The 23298-nt window shown below is 42.6% G+C and overlaps 2 protein-coding genes across 2 annotated transcripts in view; both read left to right on the top strand.

Annotated features, from left to right (window-relative positions):
- Positions 1 to 10643, top strand: part of LOC127391678 (myosin heavy chain, skeletal muscle, adult-like) — a 107843-nt gene extending 97200 nt beyond the window's left edge. Inside the window, exon 39 of the mRNA XM_051634709.1 lies at positions 10601 to 10643. Within this exon, the coding sequence (XP_051490669.1) occupies positions 10601 to 10614 (14 nt within the window). The 3' untranslated portion in view covers positions 10615 to 10643. The remainder of the gene's footprint in view (positions 1 to 10600) is intronic.
- LOC127391675 (myosin-1B-like) lies at positions 1845 to 3743 on the top strand. The gene is made up of 2 exons (XM_051634706.1): positions 1845 to 2292; positions 2776 to 3743. Exons 1-2 carry the CDS (start codon positions 1961 to 1963, stop codon positions 3059 to 3061), a joined length of 618 nt encoding a protein of 205 aa, XP_051490666.1. The 5' UTR covers positions 1845 to 1960; the 3' UTR covers positions 3062 to 3743.
- Positions 10644 to 23298: the final 12655 nt, after the last annotated feature.

Below are 23298 nucleotides of genomic sequence, written 5' to 3'. Positions count from 1 at the left end.
AATGTTTACATTTCAAAAATTGGGAACCTGAAACCTTGTCTACTTTTTTATCTCAGCTGTTCAGACTAATAAAGGGTATTAGATTTCCCTGCAGACCTTAAAAGGTCTGTAGGTTCTAAGACCAGGTGGCTGTACTACAACATTAACGTGTATCAACATGCTGCTGATTTTATTCAGCCCTTATGTAAAAAAGTGTATCTGGTGTATTCAGTAGTGATTTGTTTAATTCCTTAAATAGCTTTCCATGCAAAATGTTACATTTTATCTCTGTTGGTATTTTCTTAACTTCAGCTCAATGTCACTAGATTTCATTCTGCTACCATTGGAAAAAAACAATGCTCCCATTATAACTTTAAACATGCAGAATGTTATCTTATTACATTGTCTGTTTTTTCTTAAGATGAGCACACAAAGTTCATCAGATTCTAACTGTGCTTTTATTTTTCATTTCTTTTATGAAAAAATTTTGTTTAGAGAGTGGTGGTGGTGGCAAGAAAGGTGCCAAGAAGAAGGGCTCTTCCTTCCAGACTGTTTCAGCTCTTTTCCGGGTACTGTAGAATTATCATTACAAATTTTACTCCATTGTGAAAAAAAATATAGAGAATTCATTTCAGAAAAGCTTTAGATTGATCTAATATACAAAATATTTATGGTGAGAAAAGAAAAAAGCACGAGCTTCTTAATAAAGAAGGATTCTCAGTGAATCCTTGGAAGTATTCTTTGACAACTGCCCAAAAGTTGTGTTAAAGAAAAATACTGTTCATGGTTTTACTGTAGTGTGATCAGTCCACCCAATGCTGAGGTTGTGTCATTTTTAAGCCTAAGTTTTTGCTCTTAAGGAAAATTTAAACAAGCTGATGAGCAACCTGCGAAGCACACATCCCCATTTTGTGAGATGCCTTATTCCTAATGAAACAAAAACACCTGGTAAGTTGGTAATGTTCAAAGATGTAATAAATCTGTTCTTCTCTCTGTGGTACAATGAAGCACCGATTCATTATGTCATTTATTAGGTGCCATGGAGCATGAGCTGGTGCTGCATCAGCTGCGGTGCAACGGAGTGCTGGAAGGGATCAGAATTTGCAGGAAAGGATTCCCCAGCAGAATCCTCTATGCAGACTTTAAACAGAGGTCAGATTCCATGTCATTCACCCTCCAAGATACCCATCAATGCTGAATAATTTACATTTCCTTGTTATTTTAAATACTGTGGGAGTTACGGAAGGGGTTCATTGCACCTACTGTTAGGCAAAAAAAACCCCAGAGAATTGCCCAAGTTAGTAATCTAGTTTCTTTCTATAGCTAATTAGAAGAACAAGAATTTTCAAATGGCAATTATTTATTCTTGTCCTTTATTCATACTCTGGTATGGGATAAAGCATTTTTTTAATTAACTATCTAGAAATGAAGTTGACTAGCTTAGACTTAGTTAACTTCTGGATAACAAAGCAGAATGACTTGCAGCCATGTGAGAGATGTGATTAAAGACACTACAAGATTTTCTAGACAAACTTGTTGGAAAAACAAAATAAAAAAATCGTACATCTTGCTGTGTATCAGCTGGAAAATACCCAGTTTGTAGTGCCACTACTTTGGATTTAAAATTGCTTTTCCTCTCCACATATTTTGTTCTTGCAAATGAAGTTCACATTTGGAGATAAAGCATCAGATAATAGGGCATGTGAAGTATGTCAGCAGTGACACATGGAAATAAATCCTATTCTGTGTCAAGAATTTCTGGACTAAGGGAACTGCAAGGTTTTTTTTCCTAAAAGAATATTTGTCCATGAAAATGTGATTTCTAAACAATGGAACAGAATTCAGTCTTATTCACCATTGTCCACTCTGGATCTCCCTTTAGAGAATCAACAATGGCATCAGTTACTACCAGTTTGATTGAGTCAGATTCCTACCTGACCTTCTTCATATTCTACTTTGTCCCATAGGTACAAGGTGCTTAATGCCAGTGCCATCCCAGAGGGACAGTTCATTGATAGCAAGAAGGCTTCTGAGAAGCTTCTTGGGTCAATTGATGTGGATCACACCCAGTACAAATTTGGACACACCAAGGTACAAACCCTCCTTGACTCACTCACCCTGTGCCTGTGCTTTGCTCTGCCTGTCAGTGACCTGCTGCAACACTCCCTCTCTCCAGGTGTTCTTCAAAGCTGGGCTGCTGGGGCTCCTGGAGGAGATGAGAGATGAGAAGCTGGCACAGCTCATCACCCGCACACAGGCCATGTGCAGGGGTTACCTGATGAGAGTGGAGTTCAAGAAAATGATGGAGAGGAGGTAGGTACCTGTGCTTATTTGGCCTGCTGGGCTAGTTCTCATCAGATACTGATGATATGAAGAAAACTGAAAATAAGCTGCATCTCAACAAATCTGCTTCTCATTAATTCAGTTTACCAATACGGATGTATTTAGGAGTATTCCCTGGCAGCAGGTGAAGCAGTATACGATCTCAATTTTAAGAAAAAAAATCACTTGTATCTAACTTATATCACCCTTTGTTCAAGTATTTTGCTAAATTCAGTAAATGGCAACATTATATGTATGTCCAGAAATCAGATATCTAGTCTAACCTGATTATTTTAGGTCACCATTATAATCAAAGGTGAGAAATATCTACTTCTAGCACAAGTATATAAGAAATACTGATACACACATAGATATATAGAACTATAATATATATTATTACATGTATAACTTCCTGTTATAGGTATTATACATTCAAAAGTATGTACCATAATATATATTTTAACTACATTTCAGGGAGTCCATCTTCTGCATCCAGTACAATGTTCGGTCCTTCATGAACGTCAAGCACTGGCCCTGGATGAAGCTGTTCTTCAAGATCAAGCCCTTGCTGAAGAGTGCAGAGTCTGAGAAGGAGATGGCCAACATGAAGGAGGAGTTTGAGAAAACCAAGGAGGAGCTTGCAAAGTCTGAGGCCAAGAGGAAGGAGCTGGAGGAGAAAATGGTGAAACTGGTGCAGGAGAAAAATGACCTGCAGCTCCAAGTGCAGGCGGTGAGTATTGCTAATGGTTTTGGCTTGTAATCTCTGTAAAATGGTCCCAAATGCCTCAGTAACAGACATGTTATCCCAAAACAGTATGTATTTTAAAAACATAGACTTATTTCTGGTAAACATCAGTCTTCCTTTCAAAATGTCCTTCTTGACCACAAGTGCTAGAAACGTGCATAATCTAACTACTGCCTGCAAAACAGTGATCCTAACACAAAACTGTGCCAAAACTATAAATTAAATTCATTCTCAGCAAATTCTTTCAAGATAGTTCTAAGATTTTCTCAGCTGAATCTTAGAGTTTTTAGAATCCAGATTTTAAACATTATATGATAAAAAAAATCTGCCAACATGGTTTTCTTCCCTAGAACTCTATGCCAGTATCCAGTCCAATCAAATGCAACATAAATAAAATGATTAAAAGATACAAAGGAGATACGAACACATCTAATTTCAGGGTCTATACTCAAATTAACGTAGGAGCTGCAGGAGCAGTTAAACAGATTTTTAAAAAATCCTCAGAGCTTGTATTTGCAGTGTAATAAAATATTTCTTTATTTTCTAGGCTGGAAGTAATGCAAAACAAGAGATACTCTTAAAATAATGAGTTTTAATTACAAAGGACTTTGTTTGAAAACCAGTAAGAAAAAATAATTATACAAAAAAAATTTTTTAATTAATCATGTAGGAAGCTGATGGTCTGGCTGATGCTGAGGAAAGGTGTGACCAGCTCATCAAAACCAAAATCCAGCTGGAAGCCAAAATCAAGGAGCTGACGGAAAGAGCTGAGGAAGAGGAGGAAATTAATGCTGATCTGACAGCCAAGAAGAGGAAACTGGAGGATGAATGCTCAGAGCTGAAGAAAGATATTGATGACCTTGAGCTAACACTGGCCAAGGTTGAGAAGGAAAAGCATGCCACCGAAAACAAGGTCTGAGGCAGAAGATGTCACTCTCACTTCAGAAAACACATCTCTTTTGTTGTACAGCATAAAGTTTTAAACAACATATTTAATCTGCACTTGCTCCCTTCTTCTCAAAGGTGAAAAACCTCACAGAGGAGATGGCAGCCCTGGACGAGACCATTGCCAAGCTGACAAAAGAGAAGAAAGCCCTCCAAGAGGCCCATCAGCAGACGCTGGATGACCTGCAGGCAGAAGAGGACAAAGTCAACACTCTGACCAAAGCTAAGACCAAGCTGGAGCAGCAAGTGGACGATGTAAGCACACAGACACACAGCAAGAACAGCACAGGTGTGGAGTGAGACCTGGCTGGCAGAGCACTGAAGGTCTTGTTTGTTGTAGCTGGAAGGGTCCCTGGAGCAGGAGAAGAAACTGCGCATGGACCTAGAGAGAGCTAAGAGGAAACTTGAAGGAGACCTGAAGCTGGCCCATGACAGCATCATGGATTTGGAAAATGATAAGCAGCAGCTGGATGAGAAACTGAAGAAGTAAGTGTGGCTGTGGGGCCCTGAGGACCGGGCTGGTTTTGACCTTGGGGGGTTTTGTTGCGGCACTAAGACGGTTTGCTTTGCCCCAAGGAAAGACTTTGAAATCAGCCAGATCCAGAGCAAAATCGAAGATGAGCAAGCCCTGGGCATGCAGTTACAGAAGAAGATCAAGGAGCTGCAGGCAAGTGTCTGTTCCTTCTGCTCCCTCTCTCCAGTGTCGGGTCAGGTGGGAGGAGGGCCTGGGCGTGAAGGGTTGTTGCTGCTGTTCCCCAGGCTCGTATTGAGGAACTGGAGGAGGAAATTGAGGCCGAGCGAACCTCTCGGGCCAAAGCAGAGAAGCATCGGGCTGACCTCTCCAGGGAGCTCGAGGAGATCAGCGAGCGCCTGGAAGAAGCAGGAGGAGCTACTGCAGCTCAGATCGAGATGAACAAGAAGCGCGAGGCAGAGTTTCAGAAGATGCGCCGTGACCTGGAGGAGGCCACGCTGCAGCACGAAGCCACGGCTGCCGCCCTGCGCAAGAAGCACGCGGACAGCACAGCTGAGCTGGGGGAGCAGATCGACAACCTGCAACGGGTGAAGCAGAAGCTGGAGAAGGAGAAGAGCGAGCTGAAGATGGAGATTGACGACCTGGCCAGCAACATGGAGGCTGTCTCCAAGGCCAAGGTACTGACATTTTTCTTTGTAGTAATTCAAACTTAATCCAGTATTTCTATTTTAACATAGAAATTTGTTAGTCGGACTTTAAAATACATAGTTGCCCTCTACAACTTTTAGTTTAAGTATTTAAATATGTATCATAATAATACATTGTATCCTTTGCGTGAGAGGTAAAAAGTTGACCTGAAGCACCTGACCTGAGGAACTACCAGGTTTCATTTCTTGGTTCAAAATACTGCAATAGTCAAATGAAAGTGGTGACCTTCCCAGTTTTTCACTTCTGAAACAGAAATTACTTCTATCCTACTCTTTCCTTATTTTTCTTTTCCTGCCTTAAATATTTCAATGACATCATCATTTAGAGCCAAAAAGAAATTTTAAAAAATTCCTCGTGTTACAGCATTCCACCATCCTTTTCATTCATTGAAAATAAATACGGAACGTACATTAATAAATTATACAAGTGTTTGAACTAGAGATGCAAATTTCAAAGAAAGACATATTGGTCAACTGAGACATTTTGACTATAATTCTAAATCTTTGACTTGTATTTTTGTCATTCATAAGGCTTCAAATTCTCAGCAGTTGTGTTGAACCATGAATCATCTTTCATTCTGTTCTCCACCCAAATAGGCAAATCTGGAGAAGATGTGCCGCTCCCTAGAAGATCAACTCAGTGAGATCAAGACAAAGGAGGAGGAACAACAGCGGACAATTAATGACATTAGTGCTCAGAGAGCTCGTCTACAAACAGAATCTGGTAAAATTTGTGGTATTTAAGAGAACACAAGAGGGTGATCCTTTTCCCTACTGAAGCCACACACTGTGTCCAGTGCTAGCCTCCCTAGTACCAGAGAGATACAGACATCCTGAAGTAGGACTAATAACATGTTTAAAGGACTAGAAATGTCCCCATCACTGCAGGTTTTCAAGACATGACTGGACAGGGTGATAGAAAATCTCATCTGGTATCCCGTTCCCAGGAAAAGTTGGACCAGATGACCTTTCAAAATCCCTTCCAACCTGCACTGTTCTAGGATAAAATTTTAAAAAAATAATAATAAAATAAAATAAAAATAAAACTCCCTCCTTGTTCTTCCCAGGAAGTGTTGAGTAGAGGACAGTAATGTGCCTGAGAACATATTCTCATTCTGTAAGCTCAAGGCTTGAAGTAAGCACTGAACCTAGAGTAAACATAGTCATACATGGGACATACTAGTCAGATATTGGAGAAGGAGGCATGATATATCTCATTTACTATCTCTAAGATAAATACTTTTGCACACTCAGAGATATGGAGAGGTATTAGTGATGATGATACCATTAATGAAATAAAATTCTGTTTAACTCAAAATGTTTTAATGTGCATTTAGTTATCAGCTTTAAATAAGTAGTAAAAAGGTTATTTTACTCATCATAACTTTCCCAGGTGAATATTCACGCCAGGTGGAGGAGAAGGATGCTCTGATTTCTCAGCTGTCAAGAGGCAAGCAGGCTTTCACCCAACAGATTGAGGAACTCAAGAGGCACCTGGAGGAAGAGATAAAGGTGAGAAGGCTCTCCATATTCTGTCTTATTCATTGGATTCCTTCTGTCTAGGAGGATCTTCAGATACATACAAAGTTACAGAATCAACAAGATGAGAGGGAGAACAAAAACCAGATTTCCTTTATCTTTGTGTAGCTCACCAACACTCACAGTGGAATAATCAAGTGTGCATCAACACGTGGGGAGACTCCCCAGGATATTTCCACTTGTTGTCACACTATTTTTTTCCCCCAGGCCAAGAACGCCCTGGCCCACGCCTTGCAGTCTGCTCGCCACGACTGTGACTTGCTCCGGGAACAATATGAGGAGGAGCAGGAAGCCAAGGGGGAGCTGCAGCGTGCCCTGTCCAAGGCCAACAGCGAAGTGGCCCAGTGGAGAACCAAATACGAGACGGACGCCATTCAGCGCACCGAGGAGCTGGAGGAGGCCAAGTACGTGGGGAAGGAGGGCAAGGCTGAGAGAGAGGAAGAACAGGAATTTGAGGAGAGCACTATGATAATGTCAGGAAGAAGCCAATGTTCTGTTTTGGTTGGGAGGCCAGGAAAAAAGGCCATGCCCTGGGGAAAGGAGGGATCAGCAAACTTCTTCTCATGCAGAATAGCAGAGAGATGCCAAGTGGGAACAGCAGAGTGACCAGCCAAGACTGAATTGCTGTAGCCCAGGACTCAGCCATAGCAGTGCAGTGTCTTTGGGGTTCCTGCAACTCTGTGTAAATGGGGATCAGCCACTACCAAGTGGCCAAGTGTGCTCTTGTGAAAAACATACTAGCTGCACACCATGAGCTCCCATTGGCTTCCTCACATGGACCTGTGCTTATCTCCTCCCAGGAAGAAGCTGGCACAGCGGCTGCAGGATGCAGAGGAACACGTTGAAGCCGTCAATGCCAAATGTGCTTCTCTGGAAAAGACCAAGCAGAGGCTGCAGAATGAAGTGGAGGACTTGATGATTGACGTGGAGCGCTCAAACGCTGCCTGTGCAGCTCTGGATAAGAAGCAGAGGAACTTTGACAAGGTGTGTTGGGCTGCAGGCGTGGGGCTGGGGAGCAGGGCATCCCCTCCTGGCTGCCACATGCACACTCAGGCCCCGTTTCTCTCCAGATCCTGGCAGAGTGGAAGCAGAAGTATGAGGAGACGCAGGCTGAGCTGGAAGCCTCCCAGAAGGAGTCTCGCTCTCTCAGCACCGAGCTGTTCAAGATGAAGAATGCCTATGAGGAGTCCTTGGACCACCTGGAGACGCTCAAGCGCGAGAACAAGAACTTGCAGCGTAAGTCCCTGGCCCTCTGCTGCTGGCAGGGCTTTCTGACTCTCCAGCTCTCCCCACTGCTGCACACGGGTCTGTGCCTGCAGCTCTGCAGAGATGCCTGTCACCCTGGTGGGGCAGGGCCCTTCCCATCTGGCTCTGTGCCTGACCAGGCCCTTGGTCTTGGTTCCCACAGAGGAGATTTCCGACCTGACGGAGCAGATTGCCGAGGGAGGAAAGGCGATTCATGAGCTGGAGAAAGTCAAGAAGCAGATCGAGCAGGAGAAGTCCGAAATCCAGGCTGCTCTGGAGGAAGCTGAGGTACGTGCCCATAATCAGTGGTGTCTGCACTCAGAACAGAAGTAACGGGGAAATGTGGCTAGAAGCTGCTTGGCCCCTCTCTGTTCTTGCTGGGCAGCACGGCCAGCTGAGATGACCTGAAATATTCAGTCACTACCTAGAAAGGAAGCAGTAGCATTATTGGTGTTGCCAATGTTTGTGTCCACTTGTGCAGGCCTCCCTGGAACATGAGGAGGGGAAGATCCTGCGCCTCCAGCTTGAGCTCAACCAAGTGAAGTCAGAGATTGACAGGAAGATAGCAGAGAAAGATGAGGAGATTGACCAGATGAAGAGAAACCACCTGCGAATTGTGGAGTCTATGCAGAGCACCCTGGATGCAGAGATCAGGAGCAGGAATGAAGCCCTGAGGCTGAAGAAGAAGATGGAGGGAGACCTGAATGAAATGGAGATCCAGCTCAGTCACGCCAACCGCCAGGCTGCAGAGGCACAAAAGAACCTGAGGAACACTCAGGGAGTGCTCAAGGTCCCTTGAACAAAAGCTGCCTACACAGAAATATCTTAGCTGGTATTTTCAGTGCCAAAGAGCTCTGAACTGGCTAATAATATCTCTCACTGGATCTACAGGATACCCAGATACATTTGGACGATGCTCTCAGGTCGCAGGAGGACCTGAAGGAGCAGGTGGCCATGGTGGAGCGCAGAGCAAACCTCTCACAGGCTGAAATTGAGGAGCTACGTTCAGCACTAGAACAAACAGAGAGGTCTAGAAAGATGGCTGAGCAGGAACTCATGGATGCAAGTGAGCGTGTACAGCTTCTCCATACCCAGGTGAGTCACTTGGTAAGAAATAACACTCTTGGTAAGTAGGAGAACACTTAGATGCTCTATTCAGGTCACTGTTGGAAGCTCACCTTTTAAGACAAGAGTTACCTTTTCTGAAGTAATCATCACGGTACTAAAAGCCATGGTACTGAAAAAGTTTGTCCAGTGGCTGTGTTCCCGTGCTGCATTCCATGAAACCCTTGCTTCTCCTTCCTTTGCATCCTAACACAATCTCCACGAGGACCAGATTTTTCAGACACACATTCCAAATGGTCTGACATCTGAACAGTCTGGGAAACTCATTCCTTTCTCAGTTGAAATGCAGCACTAGGGAATCCTCATATTCCTTCAGAAATGTCTATTTCCTCTCTAGCGAGAAAGTGAGGATGAACTCTGTTTTCATTACTGTCCTGTACCAGTCTTGGTGGATGAAATGTGGCAGTGATTATTCTAAGTACTCTTTTTCAAATTAACAAAATCTATGATAGGAGGGGAATAAAAGCAATTTGTGGTATTTTTTTTTACACAAATTATTTCTGAAATTATTCAAAATCCTGCCATGTTCTTTATTTGAAGTTGCAAGCTAGGAAAAACAAAATTATGTTGTTAATGTTCTTGAACAGAACACCAGCTTGATAAACACCAAGAAGAAGCTGGAAACAGACATTGCCCAAATTCAGAGTGAAATGGAGGATACGATCCAGGAAGCCCGTAATGCTGAAGAGAAGGCCAAGAAGGCCATCACTGATGTGAGCTGGGGGGGTCTTTTAATGCTTTATAGGAGTGCCTTCTTCCAAAAAGTCTCCATTCCCAAAATGGCTTGGGCTTTTTGCCTCACCAGGCAGCCATGATGGCAGAAGAGCTGAAGAAGGAGCAGGACACCAGTGCCCACCTGGAGAGGATGAAGAAGAACCTGGACCAGACAGTGAAGGACCTGCAGCTTCGTCTGGATGAGGCTGAGCAGCTGGCCCTGAAGGGGGGCAAGAAGCAAATCCAGAAGCTGGAGGCCAGGGTGTGTAGGGCTTTGATTTGTGTGTGAGTGAAGATGTGATGTCAGCAGCCAGCAGGGAAGCTCCAAAGATGGGCTTCTCGTTGCAGGTGCGGGAGCTGGAAGGGGAGGTTGATGCTGAGCAGAAGCGCAGCGCTGAAGCCGTGAAGGGTGTGCGCAAGTACGAGAGGAGGGTGAAGGAGCTGACCTACCAGGTAAGGCAGGAGGCCTCCCTGAGCTCACACTCCCTTCTTGCAGGAAGCCAATATGTAGCCATTAGGGCTTTCTTGCTGTCCTGAGTCACACAGTTAAAAGGAGAGGACTGAGGACATCATAACAAATTTTCTTTCTGATCATGTTGGGAAGATTCAGTTTATTGCTTTTGTCTTACTGGACAGCAATGGTCTAGGAAGAATGTCACTTTCTGTTTTATGTAGAGGGCATTTAAAGAGGGGGGTCCAAAAGGTGTTTGTCTTTCTCATCCTTCTCTTTAGTCTGAGGAAGACAGGAAGAATGTTCTCAGGCTCCAGGACCTGGTGGACAAGCTGCAAATGAAAGTGAAATCCTACAAGAGACAAGCTGAAGAGGCTGTAAGTACCATTGTGTGCACACTCATCCTCTTTCCAGGTGGAGGTGGAATTCTGTGTGTTGGTGTGTTCCCCTGTGTAAATCCATTCAAACCCTTAACTTTTTTGTTGCTTTCCTGCTGTGCACTCAGGAATGTACAGCTGAACAGCTGCTCTAGCTGAACATCTCAGGGGCCTAGAATACACTTTCTGTTAGCATTACTACATGCTATGAAGAGTAACAACTTCTCAGGTCGACATTGCAGGAGTAGGTCTCTGCTTCCTTTCATGTTCTTTATTTCATATCTCGGCCTTGCAGCAAAAAACCCCCAAAACAAGCAAAGAAACAAGTTAAAAAAACCATAATTCATAATGCTATAGCAGTAAATAAATGGAATATTATTTAATGGAAAGAACTGTAAGTATATATACTTTTACAAATTTCAACAGTCCATTAACACTTGATTTGCAGAGAGGGATTCCTGGCATAGCACATCAGCCATCTAAATATTTAGCATTTAAGCCATTTCTTTGGATTCCCTCCACAGTTTGTCTTTTTTTTTTTTTTTCATTATCTAAAGGCAAAAGACCACACTATGTCTATGATTAGACATTTTGAAACTTCTTGATCTCTCTTCCTGCCCCCAGGAGGAATTGTCCAACGTCAACCTCTCCAAGTTCCGCAAGATCCAGCACGAGCTGGAGGAAGCCGAGGAGCGGGCTGACATTGCAGAGTCACAGGTCAACAAGCTCCGGGCCAAGAGCCGTGAAATCGGCAAGAAGGTGGAAAGTGAAGAGTAGATGCCTCCAGTGATGCAAAGTGAAAGAGAATTGCACAAAATGTGAAATTCTGTCACTTGTTGACTTTGTAATCACTGCTTCGTCCTTTCGTTGATCTCTAGATAATTAATGCCTAGATAATAAAAAGTGTTAGAGATGTTCCCATGGAAATAATGAGATGTTTACTGTTGTATTTTAACATTACCCTGGATTCTTACAAGGCTGATGTTTTTCCTCACTTATTTAAATTAATTCAATTAAAAAATCTTGCTCCAAATATTTTCGAAGTGCTTCAGCCACTGTTGAAGTGGGATAATGGAATTTTACCTGAGACTTCCTTAAGGGAAAAAATAATCATTTCTTAGCAACAAAATATAATTTTCCTTATAATTTCTGCTTTAGGAATACAATAGATTTTAACTCAAAAGTTCTGTCCAAAGAATAAGACTGTATTGCACCTTCCAGTAATCCAGTCTAACAACTGATTATTCTAAGAAATTGTGCCTTATTTACAGGATCTTTTTTCAGGTTAAACATCTTCAGTCCTTCAAGCCACTTTGAAACATAACTTAGAGGATTTAAACCTGAGATCTACTTTTAACTGTCCTTTATGAAAGTGATGTGCAAACAAACATTCCAAGGGCAGCACAAACAGCTACTTCATTAGTCATTTATTGCCTGAATTCTGTTCCTAGAAGTCCTCTGAATCTTTGAAGCTGGTCAGGCAGCCACTTAGCTCCTGTTCATCTGGTAGAAGGAAGACTGCACTTGACAGACCCACCAGCACTACTGAATGGCTAACGATTCACCAGTATTACATGGGCCTGTCCAAATTCTTTTTTGATCTATGAGGAAATTCATGACTTGCAAGAATTGCCAAGTGCCAAGGAAATTCAATTATCTTTATTTTGAGTTGGGCCATATCCTGGAACTTGCTTCCTCGTCTCACCTGCCTTATCAGGTCTCATTTCTTCTTCTCCCTTTCATACCTCAGATTTAACTGGACAATGGGGCTCTGGTGCTATTTGCTGTTTTTTTAAGAACTCCAGAAGGCCATGATAAACAGCACAATGTAGTATCTTTTGTCACAGTAGACCTCTGTAGTTTCTTCATTTGGCTTCTTCTGAGAGGAGTCATCTAGCCCACAACCCATCTACCATTTGGCCTAAGGACACCACTGTCTCAGACCAATCTTACAGCCATCTTATTTCTAGACTAAACAGCGTTGCAGGTCTCAGTAGGGATCATAATTCTAAACAGTTTGCCAGTCATTCACAACCCTTCCATTTCCTCTTAAAAATAATAAAGTTATTAAGCTTCCTAACCATGGAGGGTGCCATGTGGGACAGAGTCAAATGCTTTGCACAAATCCAGGTAGATGACATCAGTTGCTCTGCCTTTATCCACCATCTCTGTAGACCTATTGTAAAAGGCCACCCAGTTGGTCAGGCATGATTCGCCCTTAGTGAAGCCATGTTGGCTGTCATCAATCACTTCCTTATTTTCCATGTGCCTTCTCAGAGTTTCCAGGAGGATCTGTTCCATGCTCTTGCTGGGCACAGAGGTGAGACTGCCTGGCCTTTAGTTCCTCAGGTTGTCCTTTTCCCCTTTTTTAAAAATAGTGGCTGTGTTACCTTTTTTCCAATCAGTGGGAACCTCACCAGACTGCCACAGCCTCCCAGATATGATGGACACAGGCTTAGCAACTGCATCTGCCAGCTCCCACAGGACCTGTGGATAGATCTCATCAGGTCCCATAGACTTGTACACCTTCAAGTTCTTTAGACAGTAATGAACCTTTTCTTCTCCTACAGTGGGAAGAAGAAGGACATTCATTCTTCCAGTCCCTGTTTTCAGCTGTTGTGACCTTTCTGACGAGGCTGGAGCCCCCCCCCCAGTGAAGACTGATGAAAGGCAGCATTCAGTGACAGAGCCATTGAGTAATTTTTCTCTTTTATCTCCTTTGTTTTCTGTTTAATGAGTATTATCCAAACCAAGTTTAAAGACGGAAATACTAAATTTTTCACAGGCTTTCCAAGGTTACAAGATACATCACACATTAATGTATTTACTGTATGCAATTTATGCATACTTATATATATGTGTATATATACATACACATACTTGTATACAAACACACACATATACACATATATAAGGTTTCCAAAGCTGTTTTTTCAGCAACACTACAGTGATATGAACATATATGTCAATTTTATCACTCATATGTAATAAAGGTCAAAAGCAGTCACTATTTTTAGTGTTCAATTTCAAGGCTTTGATAAGCATTTTACAGCTTTACAGGACAGGTTCCTGTGACTGCAGTCCCAGTTGGGTGTCACCATGTCTCCAAACCCATTCCCAGAGTCACATGTCAGACACCTGAGAAATGAAGTTTGTGGGATCAATTGCCACCCATGAAAGGTATTGCTACCAAGTTTCTTTCAGGGGAAGAAAAAAGATGACAAATCAGCATGCAGCCTTTTATACTGTGTGGAGAGTCCTGTTGACATGTATGCCACAGAAACTAAAGCAGTAGAAAGCCTCCTTGCTCAGAAACCCTCCTACATGCCAGAGAAATGTTTTGGGCTTTGGGAGGCTCCACTTCCTACTTTTCATGATGATTTTTTCCTGCCTCTGAGTCAAGAAAATCACCTTCATCTTTCAGCGACCATGTGGACTTCTACTTAGATTGTAGTCCAAGCCCTGACCGTCCACAGATACGAACTTTGTAGATGGTAACTACCTTCTTTGAAAATAGCCTTGCTTGCACAGGATGAAACCCTGGATTACACAACATGGGCTGCAAAGCCCTGCAGACTGTGGGATCTGTATAGGTTCATTACAGAAATCAAAGTTAACAGGTCCATTTTATCAACCTAACAGGGCAGCTCAGCTATGAGGGGGAGTTTGCAAGGCCACTGGCAGCAGCAGATAACATTATTGCTGTGGGACAGACAACACCTCATCACCCATGGACACCAGCTGGTGTGGTCACAGGGCTGTGGAATGCTGTGGCAAGTACAGCAAATCTCCTCTGAGTGTGGAGTGCTGCAGATCATATGTACACTTCAGCTGTGTCTAACAGACTGATTGTGAGCAGTCAAACCCTGAAGAAGAGGCTGTGCTACAGCTTCTCCCTCTCTTGGTTAGCCTGCCACACCTTGCAGACACTGTACAAAGGCACCAGGGAGCTATGCCAACCAAAGGCTGTAACAGCTTTAGTCTCTTCAGGTTCTGTACAGTACTAGGCCATTCAGGTGACACCACTAGCACCAGAAAAAATGAGAAAGCTGTCATCTAGCCTATCTGGCACCACAACATTCACCAATGGCACAACAACTTGGTGATCAGGCATCGGACATGATGCTAACACAAGTAACAATGCCAAGTTTGACTCTTTATTCTTCCCTTCCAAATGCATCTCTAACTTACTCCATCCTTGTCTGCCCCAAAACCTTGTAATCACACCGTAGCTGTGTTATCAGCTCTTTTTCCATGTTTGTTGACACCCTGTGTTCACATAGCAGTGCTATCAAGCCTCTACTCCCCTATCAGCCTGATTCTGCATCAAAGGTAGGGTTGACAGGGGAATATCATCCAATATTCCCTGAAAAGACTATGGCAATATCCTGCTGTGCCCATTACAAAGCAGTACCTTGCTGCAGTTAAGTCTTAAAACACAACAGCAATAAGGGAAAACGTCTCTGGTCTAGGGAGACATTTCCAACAACATCAAATAGCTAAAACCTTTAGTGCCCAACCATCATGCCTCAATTAAGTGTGAAGGAAGGCAAAAGCAGCAAGTGGGAAAGGCTCAATCCTTTTGCATGCTTTTAGAAAAAGACAAAAATAAGACTTCAGTCTGGTTCAGAAATGCCATTGTCTCTTTCTGGCTAATGTTCTTCCCTGCTGGTATGGTAGGCTGCAGAGACTGGGACTGACTGAGGAGTTGAACCCACAGCTGGAATAGCTGACACCAGCCACCACCTGGAGCAGCAAGGTCACAGAAATTAATTGCAAAATATCATTAAAGATCTGTGTGCCTCTTAAGGTGTCTCTTCCACCTCCTGTTGTAGATGCCACATTACTTCCACAGAGGAAGCCCAGCTATTGTGCAGGCAACATCTGAGTGGCATGTGTTCGGCTGTGTGATTTTTTAAAAATGGTCTGAACACCCACAAAGCAGCACAGAGTGACAATGGCAGGGAGGAGGGCCCAAATAGCATCATACCTAGCTACTCCCAGGCCTGTCACAGGAACCATCAGTCCATCAAAAGCACTTCTCCAGCCCAGGAGAGCACAGGGTGCAGTGTGGACACCGAAGGAGCAGGCACCTTTGCCAGGCACCTCCCAGGGCATTCCTGATGCTGCACAAGACCCAGGATGCAGGAGTGAAACCCATGCCACCAGAGCAGCTCTCCTTTGGACCTGAGGGGAAGAGCAGTTGGGATTGCACAGGGTTGTTTGAGGGGATGTTTGAGGGAGGAACAGAAGGTGTGGAAGAGGAGGGGATTAGGTGATCTGTGCAGGATCAAATGTAGGAAAATAGAGGGGCAATGAGATAAAAAGGGTCATTGGCAGGTAAATAGAGGCTTGTCAGCTCACTCATCTGGCCATGCCCTGTGCTTGATCATTGTGGTCTGTCCTTTCTTGTTATTAAACACCTTTCTAGCTCTGTCCCAGGTGGGGGCTCCCTACTCAGTGCGTATCGGGTGTGAGTGCCACAGCTGGAGTCAGATCATGGGCTGGAGGGCCCATGTGTCCATGATGCAACAGCTGGATCAGGTGTGCAGAGACCTGCATTTGCTAGTGAGGATCAAGCCAGACCAGCTGGTGAGAAGGTGAGATGGCCTGGGAGTGGGAGCTGAATTCAGCTTGGATCCACAGACACCTTAGAGAGCAGCTTTGGACTGGATGACTGGCCAGGTAGTGCTGAGTGGCCACCAGAAGAGCAGAGCCCTGGGGTCAGCCCAGGGACCTGTGCAGCTCTGCAGCTGATTGCTGACTCCTGACCACAGGAGAAAGGTGAGCCTGGTCTGGGCAACAGGAAAGCAATAGAAAAAAGCAACCTTGATGGTGGTAGAGGTCACTTCTCCACTCTGTCTTCACTGCTTGCTTTGAATAGGAAACAGTTCAAGCAAAGCACAGTGCTGATGCCCCAGATGCAGAAGATATTTTACAAAAAGCAGTGGAGTCCTCAGCACTAGGCAAGATCCTTCTGACACCTTGGTAATCATTATTCAGTACATTAATGACTTAATGACAGCTCTTTCATAACCTGCTAGCAGGCTCTACAGAGAAAGATAGCAAGAGTAGAAGGAACATTGCTTAGGAGGGGTGTGAGGTTACACACGGAGTGTGAGGACACAAGGTTTGTTGAGGCAGTATCAGAGGGCTGTGCTGGGCTCTAGTGCAATATATTTATAAATAGACCTGCTAGAGTGAGCTTTCCACCAAGCTACTCCTGGGATTTGCTTCATATCAAGCCACTTTGGATGCTCAGAGACCATCCTCAGAGACACTCATATGGCTGCTGCAATAATTATCAGCCTGTCCTTGACCAGGATCACTTCTCAGAACTATCTCATGTAACAACAGACACACACTTAGCTTCGTTAAGAAAGGTGATATATCTTCTCACATGGCTTTTAGATATTCATTAAGGCACTACCAGCTGGTTCTCCCACCTATCCCCCTATTTTTGATCCCTCACTAGGTGTGTGGAATATTACTTTCCTTTAAAAATGCTGTTTTTTTCCTCAGTGTGTTGTATTTACCAATGTGTCCTATAATTCTACTCACTATTAGCTTCTACTCTTCTTCCAGTACAGACACCACGTTTATATGGCCACATCTTTTTAGTATCTTACTAAAAAGTTAATTGGCTCATTTCTAGCTCAAACCAGGACAACCTCACACACTTCAGCCAATCGTTCATCTGTTTCATCCCTGCACCTTTTTGGAAATATCATGTACATTTCATCTGGTCTTGGCCACTTGCTACTATTCATCTTTTCTATTTGGCAACAGGTAGAATGTAGTATCATCATTATTTTATTAGCTGAACACTTCCAGCATGGAAGACAAGCTGGTTTTTTCCCAACACTGGTTTGTTGTGTTGTTTTTTTACTCTGGTGCTATCAGGTAACATCCCAAATAAACAATATCATCTGGTCTTGTACAGGTAGCTGGTACAGATGTGAGAGCAGCTCTAAGTTGGAGCAAACAATCTGTATTTCTCAGTTCCTCCTGCCTCTCTTGCTGCCACAACTACCTGGGAAATGCCAAAGTACAAATGATGGCCTGGTAATCAAGTGCTTTCTAGTTTGGCTGCCTCAGGAAGGGCAGAAGGAAGTTGAACATACCTTATTTAGGGTGAAATAGCCCTGCAGTCCCCAAGGTAATAGTTTTTGTCAGTGACTTGCACAGAATATAGATTGCTGCCAACTTTACAACTGCTGAAACCACCTGAAGATGCCACGATGTCAGTGCTTTATGCTGGAAAAAAAAGGTAGAACAATAAATTTACAATAGAGATCACTTTTTCCCCAGAAATATGTATCTTTGACCATTTTGCAGTCTTCAGTAGTTAGCTGAAAGACATCTTCAATGTTCATGTTCCAGTATTACAAGAGAAGCCCTTCCAGACTGGGGGGAGTTGACAGCTGTGAAAAAAGCTTGCAGTTGTATTTTTAGAAAGGAATTCCTCAAAGTTTATCTTTAATTCTATTTGACCTTGGTACAGTGTCAAACTCATGCTCAGTTTTGCAGATCAGCATGCAACATCACATACTTTTGACAAGCTCAGATGAACTTTATTTTCCCTTTACAAAAACTATCTTTTCAACCTTCATTAGAAAAGAGCATCATTTAAAATCAGGCTGAGAAGATGAAATTTTAGTGCATATTTTCAAAGCTCAATACATTTGTTTCTGTTAAATGCAGGAACGCTTGCTGAGTTCAATAACGCACTTGAAGAAATATCTTCTCATGAATTTGCATTTATTCTGCCATCACTGATTATTTGAGCCTAAAAATCCTTCTGTCTAATCTGGTAAGAGCTATGGAGAAGTTCTCATTCTTCTGCCCATGGAATAGAAGACTGTATGCTCAAACTTTTTCAATAAACTGGACATTACCAAACGAAACTGTGGAGTTACCATGGCATTAAATTGCAGTGAGTGATGTCACAGTTCTGTATCTTGTGGGCAGAGTTTCTTGTCCCACTTTTCTCCAGAGCCAGCCCCACACAACTTTGCAGACACACAATTTAAAGCACAGGGAACAGGCATCATCCCATAACAAACACTAATGCTGCATTTGATGGATCATCTTTGTGGCTTTCAAGGGCCTGAATGAACAGTTAAGGATACAGTCCAAAGCTGCAGAATTAGTAGTGCAGATTCCTGATCTTGAAGGCCAGGCAACTTTGCCTCACTCAGTATTTAATGGAAGAATCCTATGTGAAGGCTAAAGCCACAGAATTTTATCTTCAGAAGCTGTTTAAATTCATGGGGGAGAACAAGAAGTTAGTTGCCTGTCTTGCCCTTTCATTCTTTCCAGTGTACTGCAACAGAGAGCCCTGGGACAGGCTGCCCAGAGAGTTTGTGGAGTCTCCTTCTCTGGAGACTTTCAAGACCTGTTTGGATGCCTTTCTGAGTGATCTGCCCTAGTTTTTTTTTGGTCCTGCTCTGGCAGGGGGGTTAGACTCCATGATCTTTGGAGGTCCCTTCCAACCCTAATATTCTGTGTGATTCTGTGAATAATAGCAACACAATAGCCAGTTAAGATGCAATGATAGAAAGTCTAAAAGGTGGACGGAATGAGGAGCAAATATTTATCTGCTTACAGGCCTAGGAGGAGGGGGTTGGGTGTGAAACATGAGAATAGCTGTACTAGTTAGACCAAACCGTCCCTCTGTCCAAACAGTGTTAGATAGTTGCAGATACAGCAATTATCAGTCAGTGGTTTGGGAGCTTGGTACAGGCTGGCTTGCTTCACTGGGCACTTGTGTTAGGAAAATTTTCTCTTCATGAGCATCCAGTGGAAAAGATACTGGGTAACTGTAATAGGATCAAAGTCACTTAGTGCTATGAACAGGTGTGATGTTGCACCCCACACTAGACACAAGGAACTGAGGAGTCCTGCCAGAAGCACAGGAACAAAGAAAAGAAACAGTCTTTTATCCACAAATAGGAAAGAATTTATAGGATAATCTAATGCACAAAATCTGTAGGTTGTGCTTTGCACGGTATCTAACCTTTTGGCTACCAGGACAGGCTTATATTTACATTCTATACATTGTTTGACAAAGCCAGAATTACAAGAACTCACTAAGATGTTGTTTGCATGATGATGCCTTGATTGATCAACCCACGTAAAAAGCAAAAGTTACAGAATTGAATGAGCAGCAGAATATGAAGAAACCACACAGATTAATTAGCTCTTACAACATATGTTTAGAAACTGACACAATAAAAGTGTGGCACTTTTCTTGATGTAAAAATTGCTGTAAAAGACTCAGCCATATTTATGCTTTTGATAAGTTTGCATCTGTATACATCATGTGAAAAATAAACAGTATCAACAACTCATCAGTCAAGATGTACAATAGACTCATCACATCAATATCATGTCCATATCTACACAGACATTTATATACTACCTCTAAAACTTACCTGGCATGTTTACCTAAATTGACTTAAAATGTACTTTGAACAAATCTTCCCTGTCTGCACTGTTTTCTGAGTCTTTACATGCAACACATTTGTTTAACTGTTTTTTCAACTTAAATCAACTTTGAAGGTTCAGTTTATCTAAGTAGAAGTGGCATTTTTTACTTGACCACAGGAGAGGCAGCCTTTTGTATTTCATTTGCCCAAAGGAGACATTATCCCCACACTCCTGCAATGGAAAGCAAGGTAGATATTGAGACCATGAATCATTTATCTCCTCAGTGCCTTCCAGGGATGCCCTAGAAAGTCAGCACATTCAAGGACACTCATACAACATTTTCTCTTCTGGTTTCCCTGCTCCTCACACAGTTTTGTAGAGAAGATTGTAACTGAGAGAAAGATAGAAAACATACAATGTGCCCTGAGGATCGTAGGGACCTGTCTCCATCACTGTAGTTTGGTTGGAACAATTATGTTTTATTTTCAGTATTCCAGAGGTCTAATAAATGGTGTGCAGAGATATAGGACTAATTTACAAATATTTGGGGTTTCCTGAGGGAAGCAGTATCAGACATAATTTCCTGTGAAGAAAAGAGAATGAATTTTGTAAAAATAAAAGAGAAGTTTTCATTAAAAGTTCCTTGTGTCTACTGGCAGCAATTATGAATCTGGGACTTCCTCACCTATAAAGGGTGATCCTTTTGGCTGGGGGAGATATGCACAGTCTGGAGCTAGTTTGCTAGTGTTCCTGAAACTCATCATCTGAACCACCTGCAGTCCCTTGTTTCTCATGACCCCAGGTCCTCTTCTAATACCTTATTATTATCCTTATTGCTTCTCCTTCATTCTAGAGGTCCTTCTTTGGGGTAGTCACTCTCACTGACCCTTGCAGTCAGATGCCCTGCATAGGTGCCATCCATACACCTCCTTTCATGTGTCCTGAATTTCAAGACAGAGAATCAAAGTCTACTTAATCATTCCTTAGGTGGAGGCTATTCCATACCAATCACTTTCTTCTTTCCTTCTGCACGACTCTTCTGAAGAAACTTGTTCTCACAATCTGACAAGCAGTCACTCTGTTTCAAAAACATCATGAATACTGATTTTTAATAATTCTTGAAATATTGGGGAACTCCCACAGGGCAGGTAGCATTTTAAAATTCTATAAATATTATAAATGTTTGCAACATGGGGCTGTACCCAAACCAGGTATTGAGATTACTAAAAAGTAAAAAGTGCATGCAAGTTCAGTGCTGCAACCAGTAGAGCTAATCTGAATATTTGATACATGGCAATTGGTCAAAGAAACTTATAGTGATAAAATTATCTCCAAGTCTGAGTAGCTATCTTTCCAATTTCATGCAGTGTCTCTGCTCATACTTCAGTCCAGACTATGACAATTTAAAAACAAAATAAACCAAACAAACAAACAAAAAAACCAAACACAAAAACCCACAAAACAAATGATGTAATAAAAGCATTGAAATACATACTTAAAATGTACTAAAAAAGACTCAAGAAGCCTAAGAAAAGGCCTGAAGAGGACATGACTCAACACTGCATATTGCAATGTTAGACTTGAAGGAGTCCATCTTCTGTAACATAATCCAATATATGCTCTGACATGCCTTTACTTCCTATACAGTGAACCTAAATAGTAGGCATCATGAACATGATCCAAAACAAACAGCCAAAGAGAACTGTGTAAATGCACCAAGGACATTCTCTAGATTGAGCGATGACAACAATGCATCTGAAAATCCATCTCATTCGGGTAGGGATCTGGGTCAGCTCTATAAAGAGGAGATAAGGTTTCATGGCTTCTGAAGTTTAAAGTGTTTTCTGACAAATGTTGCTTCTGCCTTTAAAACAAAGAAGCGATTAAGTAACAATGGCAAATCTACTTGGCCACCTCATCTCCTGCACAAAATAATCTAATGGTAAGAGCCTTAACCCAAGCTGTGAGAAACCTGAAATCCACTCTTGGTGTGGCTCGAGGAATTCAGACCCCAGGCTCTTGTTCCAGCAGCTATATGGCTCTCAGCAAGCTCACAGCAGCATAAGACTCATGTGGGAATGGATTCACATTCTCAGCATCCCTTCTGACGTGCTGTTCTCCAAGAGAGAACAGAACTGTTCCATTGCTTGGGACACAGGCAGAAAAGTGAGGATTGACTACCTGACCTACTAGTGAGGGAATCATCTGTTTAGCTCTTTGTGCTAAACCTTATCCAAAGGCCTCTTCGTGTATTTCATAACAAGAAATCACTGATAAATAACATAAGTTAACACCTCCCTGCTGTTGATTCTACAGAGCTGTTATTTTTGGCTCTCTTGTATTTTTTCTAACTCAGAACACTTCCAATTTCTTCTTCACATCAGAGCAGCTTCAAGGAAATGGATGGAGAGTTTCACTCCTTGCTTTCTTGACTGCAATTAATTTTGCAATTGAATGATAAACCTGAAGACTGAATTAATAATAATAAATGTGAAATTATGCTTATGAGAAAAAAATTAAAACCAGTTTTACTCACAGAAACGTGTTCTGAGATGACCACCCCTACTCAGAAGAGATAATACAGATACAACAGCTACTTCTCTGAAAACATTAGCTTCTCTGCTTGGTAATTATTCAAAAAAGGAAAATCAGTTGTTTTACATTATTAGGAAAGGAAATCAGCTGTTTTACATCATTAGGAAAGGAACCAAGCACAAAGAGAAACTATTACATGATTGTAGGAATATATTATGTCCTCACAGCTTGAATACTGCATGAAGTCCTAACATGTACCCAAAAAGGAGATAAATTATTAGTGAGAGGCTTAGAAAAGGACAACAGAAGTGAATAAGGCAATGTAGTAGCTTCTAAATTAGGAATTATTATTAAGGAGTATAAAAGCATGGGTGGAAAAAGATAGTAAATAGGCGTGTTGGTGGGTTTTGGGGGGAGGTGCCCCAGGGGTGGGTCCTGTAAAAAGCTGCTAAAAGCTCTGGAGCCTTGGCTCAGGTGGCCAAGGTCTGACCGTGAGAGGGATAATAGGTGTGCCTCTGCGATTAACATCTGAAAGAACTGATTTAAGAGCTGAGCGCGGAGAGGAGGAAGCAGCAAAGCCTCAGAGGTGAAGTGGCCTGACGTGGAGATCCTGAGGTTAGTGGGGAAGGAGGGGCCCAAGCAGCAGTTTCCCTGCAGCCCATGGGGAGATGGCAGCTGTGCCCCTGCATCCATGGAGGAACGTGGTGGGA

Source organism: Apus apus, chromosome 17 (assembly GCF_020740795.1).
Source record: "Apus apus isolate bApuApu2 chromosome 17, bApuApu2.pri.cur, whole genome shotgun sequence".
NCBI classification, from domain to species: Eukaryota; Metazoa; Chordata; class Aves; order Apodiformes; family Apodidae; genus Apus; species Apus apus.
This window is presented reverse-complemented; position numbering and strand designations above follow the sequence as displayed.